Genomic DNA, 12219 nt, shown 5'->3' with positions numbered 1-12219 from the left:
AAAGCCAGCGAGCCCCAAAGGATGCTTCGCCTGCGAGAGGAGCCCTGAGTGATGTCTGTCAGGCAGCCGAGACTAGTTAGGTTAGGTTAGGTTAGGTAGTTACTTTATTAATCCCCGAGGGGGAATTTTTTTTTTCGCTACAGCAGCATACAGGAAGCAATAAGATAATAATAGAAAGCAATAAAATCGCAGTAAAATAGCAGTAAAAATATAAAATGCACAGTATATACAGTACAGTATATATCTATATATATCTACCTCTGCGTGAGTAAGGGAAATGCACACGTAACTCCATAAAGTGTGCTGTTAAATTGAGGAATAAGTCTGTGACCATGCAATCGGCTCCATTCATCTGGGTTTTTTTTATTCATCTGCACAATATAAATGCATCCACGCAATAGATTTATTGTACTTAAGGCACTTTACAAATGTAAAACACCGCAAGTAAAAATGACAGCGTTTAAAATTGTGTAATTGCCATATGATATAGACGTTTGACAGCATACAGAGCATAGCGTAAAATGAGTAATTAACACTAAACAAGCAATGCTAAAAAAATTAAAAAAAATAGCAATTCATATTTCAACAGAAGGGCATATAGTTTCTATCGTATCATGTTTTATCTTAAAGATAATTAACTGTCAATTGTAGCCGGTTTAGTCAACTGGTAGTGCAGCCTGCTCGACCTAGGAGGTGCAACCACATTGTTTGTTTTTGAATTATTAGAAAAAAAAAAACCATCAGAGTGGGAATAAAATGTACTTTCAGTTTCATTTCAACACTCCTTGATAGTCATTTATTGCTACTTGAAACGTATAACTATCTGGCCTAAACTTTTGGCTGAACTAATGGAGCCAGCCCTCAGGAAGCAAATTTTCAAATTTAAAGCCCTCTCCTGTGTCACACATGGTCCTGCCATATTCTAGGTTTTGACCTTGTCCTCTTCTAACAGGGGAGAATATACATGCAAACACTACATTGCAAACAAGCCACTTTATTTACTCCATAACAGTATAAAGAATAGGACAGAAATGTGTGTCGTCAAAATGTATTATTCTTTTTGTGTTATTAGTAGAGATCGTGACATTTCGGCTAAAACCTCTACTTCTCAGAGTTAAAGCCTGACGTTTAGTGCAAAGAGAACCTGATCCAGCTTTGGATAAAGATTATAGTGCACAGAAATGAAGTTGAGCGGAAACATTTGTGAGCTCAGATGCTGTAAAGTTACAAATCCCTGTTGTTGCTGCTGAGCAGCTTGGGGTACGACGTGCCGATGGATCGCCCGTGCCGATAGACAACCAGCTCCAGCATGTACTCGTCCACTTTCACCCTCACAGACGTCGTCTTCTCAGTCGACATGAGGAAGATGATGGTGAAGAGAGCCACTTCGAACTCCGGACTGACACCGATGAAGGAGCCACCGATCGGCTTCACCAAGCCTTTCCAACTGAACTGCAGGTTCAGGACATGGTCGTCCTCATCAGGCTTTAAAACAAGAAGAAGGAGCTCGTTGAGGTACTTGTACTGTCCAGTGACAGCAGTAATAGTTTTAGTTGAGAGTCGTATAATAAGGTGACGTTGATTTTTTTTTTTTTTTTTTTTCTTACTGTATCTTTGTTGTCTCTTGCTTTGTAGCCTTTATAGTCAACGTGGTCGTGTTTCTCCTGCAGGTAGAACTGCACCCAGTTGTGAAGACCCATGAGCTCCTGGCCAAACTTGGTTTCTCCAACAAACACATGTTCAAATCCAGAGGAATCCTCACTATAATGAAAATAAAATCATTACACCCAAAGTTAAATCTCAACGCATGGCCCTCATTTGCATTGTGGGCTTGACAGGAGGACAGAAACCCTGAAGGTGACACAAGTTATAACTCTACTTTATTCTTAAATATTAAATACATGCACACACACACAAAAGAAAACACCTGCAATTAAAAAAAATATGTTTTGTCAGACTCAAAGCAAGAAATTTTGCATCGAAAAAAAACAAAAAAACAAGAACTGAGCAAAATATTGTTCAGATGTAAATTTGTTGAGTCACTGCATTTATTGGTGTATATATTTTTACACGTATGGTTGATTTATAGAGTCTGAAATTCATCCGCGTGCCGGATGTCAGCTGGTCCTGTCGAAGGAAACCAGACCTGAAGCTGTTTACGTTTGAGATGAAGCTCTTTACATATCGCAGCAGCTCCCCCTGCTGTTACAGTGAGACTCACCCTCCACTCCTCTCCCTGTGGTACAGGCGGAACCAGATGTCATACAGCTGTCTCTTGAACTGTGCAGCGTCTGATGGCGACTTCCCCTTCCTGACCAGATACTTGTGAGCACACTGTGATAAAAAACAAACAAAAAAAAACAACAACCACGATGAAAAATAAAAAACACCTGTTACATGTGAATTTACCGCTGCTATGATACCTGGGCAAACACGTTGAGCTAATACATTTAAATTATTTTGAGATTGTTTTTTTTTCAACCAGTAATTCATTTTATTCATTAATTTTATTCCCAATTAACAAACAAGTGTGTGAAATCGAAAGCAAAATCATAATAATAGAAAAAAAAGTCTGTTCCTTGAAGTTTATCTTTTGTTTAAATATATTTCAATAGAATAAAGTCAAATAATCGAGACTAACTCAGTTAAATTCAATTAAATTCTCCATTCTCAAGCAAAAACCCTTCAGTTTTTTTTTTCTTTGTCATGCTGAAAAAAGCTTCCAGAAAACAACAGTTTATAATTTCTTATATCTGGTTTTCTAAGAAGTCCTAAGAGACCTTCATGACTTCGGTCTCCATGACGGAGTCGATAAAGAGTCTGTTCTCCTGATGCTCCTCTGAAGTGACGGTCTCTGACACACCGGTGGACGCCTCGTAGTTGTCCAGCAAGTTGATGAAATCTGCATGAAAAAGGGGAAACTGTTGAAACGAGGTTTTTGCGGGGAAAAAAAAAAAAAAGGTAAAAAGAAATAAACTGCTCCTTACGAGCATAAGTCTCGATGCTCCTCAGTTTATCTTCATTGACGTATGTGAAGAGCGGCGCCCTGGCCCGGTCTCTGGCATAGTTACTGCCCTGAGCCACATAACCTGCCTTCCCCTGAACAAAACACAACACACCTGCCAGTTGGAATTACACAAGGTAGAAAAACCGACTCAGCGTTAGTTATACTAGCCACTATTTCACAATATTCAACTTGCTAACTGGAATTCACAATTACAAAACAAAAAGTTATAAAAGATTTAAAACAAAAATTCAGATTGATTTGTCGCAGAACGATGAAATTTAGATTTCTGGTCAAACAACACCGACGTTGTGATTGTTTTGTGTCCTGTTTGTGTTCTCTTAGTGGACTCCAGCTGACTAATTGCAGATTTGGTCCAGATGGGGTTTTACGTTTCTGGCATCCATCTGTGGCTGAGTACTGCACGTTGCAGCGAAGCTTTGAAGACACGCTGGTAGTTCTGACCTGGAGGGAAATAATGTAATCAGTCCCCGGCCTGAGGCGGTTGGTATCCAGGCCCCAGAGTTGGTTCAGCACCTCAGTGAGCTCCTGGTTGGCCTGTTGACTGTAAAACAAGCAAATACAGCAAATTAAGTAGCAATTTAAACACCTCTATATTGACTATGTAGTAGTATACAGAATAAAGTGGCCAAGCAGATGTAAGAACTCTACCTGATGAGCTCTACATTAAAACCCAGATGCTCTTTGGTTCTTTTTTAAATTCAGTCTGTACAGCATCTGGAGGCCGTGTGTAGATTATTTTTTTTATCATTTTGTTCTTGCTGCTGGTGTTTTTATTTTGTTTGACTACACAATGGCACTGACAGAACAGTGGGGGAAATCTTCAGCTCTAAATAGTGACCCCCACCACCACCATTACGTTACAAACTGCGTGACTCTATGCATGGCTTGTGATATGAGATGAAACTTTCGTATGCAGTTATCTTGTGCCACAAATTTCATCTTAGACAGAAACAAAAAAGTGTTAAAATGCCATTAAAAGTGTGTCAAAATCAGTATAATGCCACACCCTTGCAGCCCTGGAGACGAGAATAAACATTTGACACAAAGTTGAGTAAGAAGCGTGTGACAGGAAAGGAGCAAACACTAAGACAGAAACTCCCCTGTTCTTAATTTAGCTCGGTGAATATCACAAGGAAGGACAGACTTTTATTGCAGCGGACTCTGAAGTCTGCGATGTCCTGTTTGTTCTGTTGTATAATTCAAACCTGCTAATCACAACCAGACCGTGCTGCACTCACATCAAAACAACAGCCTGCACACAACATCCACATATCCCCTCTGCAAACCTGTAATCTCCTTCTGAAACCAGAGGATGTTGAGTTGTAGAAAAGAACAACAAAAGCAAAAGTATAAAACAGGAGTTTCTCTAGAAATATGCACCAAGGAGAATCACGAGAAGCGTCATGTTACAGTGCAGCTGCGTATTTACATCAAACATTAATGTCCTAAAAAGGGAACAAAGTGTTAAAACTGTCTGAAAGAGGCTGAAAAGATTCAACATGCACACACACAAAAAAAAAAAAAAAAAAAAAAAGCATTTAACCGAAACCAAAGAGCTTCTTCTCGATTCTGTAATTTCAAACACAACACCTACCTCCTTGCCATGGTCTCGTTCAGTGGAAAAATTACTCTGACTTTTCACATCCTCTCAGAAAAACTATTGTGACATGTGAACAGTTATGTGAGGTGTCAATCATGACGTTTCCAGAGGAACAAGCCAATAGAGAGATAAGAAAAGGACCGCGCCTCTCCCCCATCTGTCATCAGAAGAGGGGGGGAGGGGGGGTCTCATCCTGATGTTAATGTAATAATCTACAGTGCTTTTTTTAATATTCATAAAAACATTTTTATTACACTAACGTTTGTTCTGAATTTTTTTTTTTAAATCAAAATATATAATAATATATTTAATTGTAATCAATGAACAATATTTTTTTGAAATATTTTATTTCGTGACTGAAGAGAGTCCGAATTGCAACGGAGGAAGTCATTCTGGAAGATGAGAGCAAAAACCAAAAAGAAGAAAAAGGACAGTGGAAAATAGAATGACAAACAATAATAAATAAAAAAAATGCTTTATTATCCGTGCACAGTTTTTTTATTTCAACTTTCTCCGCCACATCCGTTTGCTTCTTGTGGTTGCCAGATGTTATGAACTTGTTTGCTCTTTGCCCTGTAAAGAAGACAAAGGACAATAGGGGGAAAACAAGATGGGAAGCAATAAAAGTGTTGTATAATCCAATGACTCTGACGTCTCTAGTTATACAGTCGCATGCATTTTGGCTTGGTTTCCACATGGAGGTGATAGAGCACAGAAAGCTGATTGTAGTTTAAAAAAAATAAAAATAACTTGCTGCAGTCGTTGTAGCACGAGATTTACGAGTTGTCTAATTTGTTGTTGAGAAGAACACACGCAAAGAGTTTTTCAATTTGGTAGAAACGGTAAAAAAAAAAAAAAAAAAAAAAAAATCATCACAGGACACTTGCGGACATGACTTTATTTTGAAAGCAGAGAAAAAGCACCCTGAAAGAGTGAGAAAAATGACACGACTTTAACGCGTATCTCGTCTTTTATTTTGAAAAGCCTTTCACGACAAAATGGGAGGAAGTAGCTTATGCGCAGGCGCAACAGCTCCACACGTTGTTTTGGACTTGGAAGTGTCTTTTTTTTTATATATAGCTAAAGTAGTTCGTAGTGTCACGTCTAAGTAGGTTTATTACATCGTTTACGTCAGTGTTTCTCATGTAGGTCTCCGTTTGGAGTGTTTAGCAGCTGTTTCTCAAACAAGGCGCCAAAAGTTGCAGGAAAAAAAAAAAAAAAGCAGCAATTTAAAGGACGCTGGTTAGCCGAGTAGCTTAGCCTCCTGTAGTTGCAAGTGGCAGCATGGCAGCTGTGTTGGAGCTGATAGCTGGCAGCTACGAGCAGATCACGGTTGGTTACCGAGTGAAAACTGGTGAAGAGGTAAGTTGAAGTGGGTTTTTTGTGTGTGTGTGTTTTTTTTTTAAATGTGGTTGGCCGAGACTGGTCTGCGTCCTGTCACTGGGATTGATGGGCAGTCAGCAACAAGCTGTGTGTAATATAACAATATTACGGTCAAAGGTTTTTGTTGTTGTTGTTGTTGTTGGGTGGGATGATGGGTCATCTTTTTTTTTTTTTTTACTTTGAGCAAAGGCAGTGAGATTTACAGCATTTTTATATATATACTGTACTGTATGTGTATATATATATATATATATACATATATGTTGACTGTGTTTATTGGTTTGTTGTATATAATATATAATAATATAATTATATATATATTATTATTATTATTATACTATATTATAATATAGATATATAATGTACTGTATATATACTGTGCATTTTATATTTATATTTTTTACTGCTATTTTATTTTATTGCTTTTCTATTATATTATTCTATTCTATTATTTTATTCTATTGTTTCTATTATTGCTTCTGTATGTATGCTGCTGTGGCGAAAAAATTTCCCCTCGGGGATTAATAAAGTATATACCTACCTACCTACCTACCATTTTTACAAAACAATAGACTGAAACTACTGAGTGAATGACGTAATAATTCAAAACAAACAATAATATTCAACTAATATAAGCTGATAATCCAATTTATGTCCCCAGAAGTAGAAGTTGTCAGTTTAGCACGTGAGTATTTATACAGATGTCACGCGTAATAAATACTGTTGTTCTCCCTGTTTCAGTGTTGACGCTATTACAACGTTGAATTTGTTTGTTTTTGTTTGTTGTTTTCTTGTCTTGCAGAAGTGGACGGCCACAGCGAACTTCACACATCACGCTCACACGGCTTCGGTGTCCGCTGTGGCCGCCAGCGAGAGGTTTGTCGCCACGGGCAGCAAAGATGAAACCATCCAGCTGTACGACTTGAAGAAGGGAATCGAGCACGGAGCTCTGCTGCATCATGACGGTGAGGATGATCACTTTATGTGGTGCCATTTTATTTATTTATTTATTTTTACTGACTAAATGTCCAGGGCAGCGCATCGAGGGTACCGAGGAGAGACTCCTCACCCCGATGATCTTTAGCGATGAACACGTCAAATAAACTGGACCAGTCCACTAAATCCTTGTTTTGTTGAGTGAGACATTTAAAAAAAAAAAAAAAAAAAAAAAAATTCCCTTTTACATCCGTCATAATCTGATCGGTGTTAGGAAGGCCTGTCTCTTAAATTATTTTATTTATTTATAAAGTCATTTAAGGCAATTCACATTTGTACTAGGCAGTGTTAGGAATGACATCCTCTTTTTTTTTTATATTGTTTTATGTAATTTTATTTCGAGGCAGTCGTAGCCTCTATTGGCCTTTCGGCGTTATTCGTACATAAACTTGTGCCACAGACATTTTTTTCTGTGAAGTGTTCATCCACTTTGCGGTCAGTATTACTTTATAGAAGGTCACATAAGAAATTGTGTAGGAAGTTAGTTTCAGCAGAGATTAAACAAGCATGCTGATGCATTACATTGTTTTTGAGTAATATAATACTTTTAAAAAAATGTTTAATTAACAACCCCAACGCTTGTAAAGACAATAAAGGCTGCAGCTTGTATTCTGCATCCTTAACTCAAACGTCCTTTTCCTACACAGGCTCCATCACTTGCCTTGAGTTTTACGGGACGTCCCACTTGCTGAGCGGAGGAGAGGACGGACTGCTGTGTGTGTGGAGCACGAAGAAGTGGGAGTGCCTGAAATCCTTTAAAGCTCACAAGTAAGCCCACAGAGAGACCCGGCAGACGCTCCGGGGGGCGACGACGACGACTTTGCTTATCTTTGTTGTTGTCGTCGTAAATGTTGCCGAATGTGACATCTCGAGTTGATTCATCCTCTCGTTTTTTTTTGTTTTTTTTAACTTCTTCAGAGGCCAAGTCACGTCGCTGTCCGTCCATCCTTCCGGCAAACTCGCGCTTTCAGTCGGGACAGATAAGACTCTCAGGTAAAATCCGCAGCTGTTTTTCGGGCAGATGATTAATCAAACAGGGATTTATAATAATGACTGTCGTGTCTTTTTGTCCTTTTAGAACGTGGAATCTCATTAATGGAAGATCAGCCTTTATCAAAAACATAAAACAGAGTAAGTTTTGACTTTAGATATATAGAAACAGATGGGTTTTTTTTATTTTTTTATTTTAAAGTATGCATGAGATGAACTTGTTTTGTTTTTCCTCGTCCAACAGATGGACACATTGTCAGGTGGTCTCCAGATGGGGATAAATATGTGGTCGCGGTGGATGACAGAGTGGACGTCTACGACCTGGAGACGGCCACGGTGACGGCAACGACCACAAACCCCAAGAGGATCTCATCCGTTAAGTTCTTAAACGTGAGTTTTCTGACGGATTCATTGACATTTGTGTGTGATATAGAGACTGATGCCGATCGAGAGGATTGGCATCTTGTCGTAAAACAAATAAAATAACACCGGTTACGCCAGTAAAGCACCCGCGAGGTTTTGAACGGCGGTCGTCTTCGTCTTCCAGAACTCGATCCTGGCCGTCGCAGGAGACGACGAAAGCGTCCGGCTATGTGATGTGGAGAAATCGAAGTGGGTGTGTGAGTTCAAGGCTCACGAAACCAGGTAGATTCAAACGCTCGTACACATCTTAATGCCATTATTCTCATTAGCTTCTTCAGTGTGATGACGAGAGGAGAAACGGCACTTATCTTTGTAAAGTATTTTCACATCCTTTCGTGGTTTCAGAGTGAAAGCAGTTGATAGTTTGATGATGGAGGATTACTGCGTGGTGGTGACGGCCTCCAACGACGGATTCATCAAAATGTGGAAAATCCATCTTAAAGAGGTACGTCGCAATTTACATGTTGTCTCTTCAGGGTAATTATAAACACATTTACATTTAGAGTCAATGGTTAGTTTTTAAACCACATTTCTTTTTTGCGGATTTACTACGACTTTCTTACAATAATATTCATCGAATAACTTGAAAAGTGAAAATGTCACATAGTAAAACCAACGATTTACAAGATTTGAGTTGGAATCAGGGAATAAATAACATTAATGATTTTACTCTGCCGAGCGGCTGCTGATCTATTAATGTACGTCTGCTGTCCACCAGGAGCTGGAGCCTCCCACTCTCCTCGGGGAAGTGAACACAACAGCCAGGCTGACGTGCCTCGCTGTGTGGAAACCTTCATCAGTGCAGCAGATCCCGAAACAACCATCATCTGAGGCGACAACATCTGCAGGTGGAGTCACTGACTTCAATTTCACTTCATCGTTTTGTAGTCTGACTCACCGGATGTGGATTGTTGGTGTAAACCTGCAACTGGCCGACTGTCTCAGACGACGTCGTCCGCCCCTTTCTGCCATCTGTTTTATAATGTTTTCTAAAATCCCTGCTGGAACGAGAAACAAAAACCTCCCAGCTCACGACCTGAAAATGGCGAGGTTGCAAAAAACATTCTTTTTGGTCTTTTGCGACACTATTTTGAAAGGGCCGTCTGAGATGATTGCGATTGGTTTAAAGAAATACGAACAAGCCAGAGCCCTGTAGCAACGAGTGATGTATTGGCACAGCCAGCTCGTTCTCGTCATTGTGTTAACGCAATAGATACCAGTAATAGGTGTTTTTATGTTGACATGCAAGTTTGAGAATGAACTTCCTGCAGAAAAGATTTTAACTTGCAGCAATGAAGCATGAAGTTGCAATTAGCCCAAAAAATGTTTTTTTGTTGGGAAACTGTCTTTAACGTCAAGCTCTAAATGAGCATGTTCAACTTTGCAAGACTGCACTGTTTCTACGTCTTGTTTAATCATCTCGTCGTTCTGCTTCTGTCCACAGTCCTCGCTCTGGAACTTTCAAAAACGAAGAGAGTCCGAATTGCAACGGAGGAAGTCATTCTGGAAGATGAGAGCAAACCCAAAAAGAAGAAAAAGAACAGTGGAAAATAGAATGACAAACAATAAAAAAAAAAAATGCTTTATTATCCGTGCACAGTTTTATAATCTCAACTTTCTCCGCCACATCCGTTTGCTTCTTGTGGTTGCCAGATGTTATGAACTTGTTTGCGCTTTGCCCTGTAAAGAAGACAAAGGACAATAAGGGGGGAAAAAAGATGGGAAGCAATAAAAGTGTTGTATAATCCATTGACTCTTATGTCTCTAGTTATACAGTCGCATGCATTTTGGCTTGGTTTCCACATGGAGGTGATAGAGCACAGAAAGCTGATTGTAGTTTTAAAAAAAATAAACTTGCTACAGTCGTTGTAGCACGAGAGTTACGAGTTGTCTATTTTTTTTTACACACGTAAAGAGTTTTTTTTTAATTTATTAGAAAGGGCATTTAAAAAAAAATTATCACAGGAACTTGCGGGCATGATTTTATTTTGAAAGCAGATATCTGACACCGGAAGCGAAATATATCAGGTCACTGGAGTTACAAAGAAACCAACAAGTGTGAATTTAAATCATCAGTCCGCATTTCAGACTTTAACGTGTTTTAAGGTACAGGCATCTTTACCACGCATTGTTTTTGTTAGTTAATACTAAAAACGTCTGTTGTGCGTCTCTGTCGCCGTTTTATAACTTTGAACTTTTGGCTCGTTTTGGTGCAAACGTTTTAAACTAACCTGTGTCCGCCGGATTAATTGAACTTTTCCGGGGTCATTTCAGCAGGTTGTTTTGCGGTCATGGCTGTCGACTGGTTGGGTTTCAGTTATGCAGCTCTGGTGACGGCAGGAGGAGTCGTAGGATTTGCTAAAGCAGGTAGGCGACACGGACTCTTGACACCTGGTTCTCCTCCAGCAGCCTGCAGCAGCAGAGTTTACATGTGTGCAAAAGTCTGTTGAAATTCTCCCAGAATGCTCTGCGTTGAGTGTTCACTATATGTGATTATTTATTTATTTTTTTATGGCAAGAGTTCATTTTTTTTATATAAATAATGTGAAAACGGAGAGCTTTCAGTCCAGTAGCTGCCCACCACGACTACTACAAAGCACCTCCAGAAACCAAGGGACAACCCTGCCTTTATAACTAAAAAAAACAAAATCAACATTTTAACCTGCATGCAGGCAAGATTCATCGCATCGTAATGTATAGTGTAATCCTGAGTGCAAAGCCACATGCGTTTTTACCCTTAAAAAAGCCTTTCGGGATGAAAGACTTAAAAAGTGATGAAGGCGAACATCTGACTACCTGCGTTTCCTCCTGCAGGCAGTTTCCCCTCTCTGGCTGCAGGACTCCTGTTCGGCCTGCTGGCTGGAGTCGGTGCTTATCTGGCATCTGGCAATCCCAGGAATGCCTGGCTTTCACTGGGTGAGCGAGTTTTTAAGTGTGTTGAACTGTTGTCGGTGCAAGTGCAGCTTTCACAAACTCGCATCGACCAACGACTTTTTCCTCTTCTCGACGCAGCCACCGCAGGAACTCTGGCGGTTGTGATGGCACTGAGATTTCTCAGCTCCTGGAAGTTCATGCCAGCTGGTTTGATGACTTTAGTGAGGTAATGCAGGACTTTGTGCAAATTTACCCCCCCCCCCCCACCCCCTGTTTTCTGACATAATAGTTTATAATAATGAGCATCACGTAGACCTTAGATTGATGCTTTAAAAAAAACAACTATTCTTATCTCTTTTCAGTTGCGTTATGGTGGTGAAGAGCATCATTGGAATGGTAAACACGAGTCCACATAAATCTTGAAGAAAGTTAAATACACTGTTTTAATGTGTCTGTAAATACTCTGAACAACTTCGACCATTCCTTGCAATTCAGATTTTGTCTTATGTAAAAAAAAAAGAAAAAAAAAGTAATATTAAATATGATTTTAAAGGAAAAAGTCCTCAGACAACAAATCAGATATTAAGTCCTGTATCCTTAAGAACACACAGCAATCACTGTACTGTACAATTAAATGATTTCTATTGTTTGCTATTCAAAGAGTAGGATTATCTCTGCTCTGTATTAAGTGCTTTTTCTACTTAAATCAGAAAACTGTCTTTTTGTACCTTTTTGCTGCTATGAAAACAAACAAAAAAAACACTTAAATTAAAAAATAACTACTTTATTTTATTTTGTAATGCCCCAAATAAATACTGATGGTAAAAGTCATGACCCACATGCATAATACTAAACGATGTTTAATTGTATGGCAAATGTAACAACAGACTAGTAGGAAATACTGCTGCACACAGTTTCCAGCATT

The 12219-nt window shown here is 39.2% G+C and overlaps 3 protein-coding genes across 4 annotated transcripts; 2 read left to right on the top strand and 1 right to left on the bottom strand.

Moving 5' to 3' along the window:
• Nucleotides 1-86: 86 nt before the first annotated feature.
• Nucleotides 87-4688, bottom strand: LOC138203210 (uridylate-specific endoribonuclease C-like). Its single transcript, XM_069157944.1, has 7 exons — nucleotides 4623-4688; nucleotides 3470-3569; nucleotides 2988-3099; nucleotides 2781-2902; nucleotides 2222-2334; nucleotides 1608-1761; nucleotides 87-1485 (listed from the first exon to the last, which is right to left on the bottom strand). The coding sequence occupies exons 1-7, from the start codon at nucleotides 4631-4633 to the stop codon at nucleotides 1225-1227; spliced, it is 873 nt and encodes a 290-aa protein (XP_069014045.1). The 5' UTR covers nucleotides 4634-4688; the 3' UTR covers nucleotides 87-1224.
• A 963-nt stretch (nucleotides 4689-5651) lies between these two features.
• Nucleotides 5652-10297, top strand: pak1ip1 (PAK1 interacting protein 1). Its single transcript, XM_069157936.1, has 10 exons — nucleotides 5652-5990; nucleotides 6814-6976; nucleotides 7655-7775; nucleotides 7926-8000; nucleotides 8086-8138; nucleotides 8242-8387; nucleotides 8545-8642; nucleotides 8766-8865; nucleotides 9139-9268; nucleotides 9865-10297. Exons 1-10 carry the CDS (start codon nucleotides 5913-5915, stop codon nucleotides 9972-9974), a joined length of 1074 nt encoding a protein of 357 aa, XP_069014037.1. The 5' UTR covers nucleotides 5652-5912; the 3' UTR covers nucleotides 9975-10297.
• A 150-nt stretch (nucleotides 10298-10447) lies between these two features.
• LOC138203204 (transmembrane protein 14C-like) lies at nucleotides 10448-12134 on the top strand. Of its 2 annotated transcripts, none has more exons than XM_069157933.1 (5): nucleotides 10448-10526; nucleotides 10695-10787; nucleotides 11235-11336; nucleotides 11433-11520; nucleotides 11657-12132. In XM_069157933.1, exons 2-5 carry the CDS (start codon nucleotides 10712-10714, stop codon nucleotides 11715-11717), a joined length of 327 nt encoding a protein of 108 aa, XP_069014034.1. In that variant the 5' UTR covers nucleotides 10448-10526; nucleotides 10695-10711; the 3' UTR covers nucleotides 11718-12132. The 2 variants fall into 2 exon arrangements, with proteins under 2 accessions (XP_069014034.1, XP_069014035.1); XM_069157934.1 differs by having other exon boundaries at nucleotides 10449-10526; nucleotides 10698-10787; nucleotides 11657-12134.
• Nucleotides 12135-12219: the final 85 nt, after the last annotated feature.

This window comes from Embiotoca jacksoni, unplaced genomic scaffold, assembly GCF_022577435.1.
Source record: "Embiotoca jacksoni isolate LCO1_2020_lvr unplaced genomic scaffold, fEmbJac1.0.p SCAF_22, whole genome shotgun sequence".
Lineage (NCBI taxonomy): Eukaryota > Metazoa > Chordata > Actinopteri > Embiotocidae > Embiotoca > Embiotoca jacksoni.
This window is presented reverse-complemented; position numbering and strand designations above follow the sequence as displayed.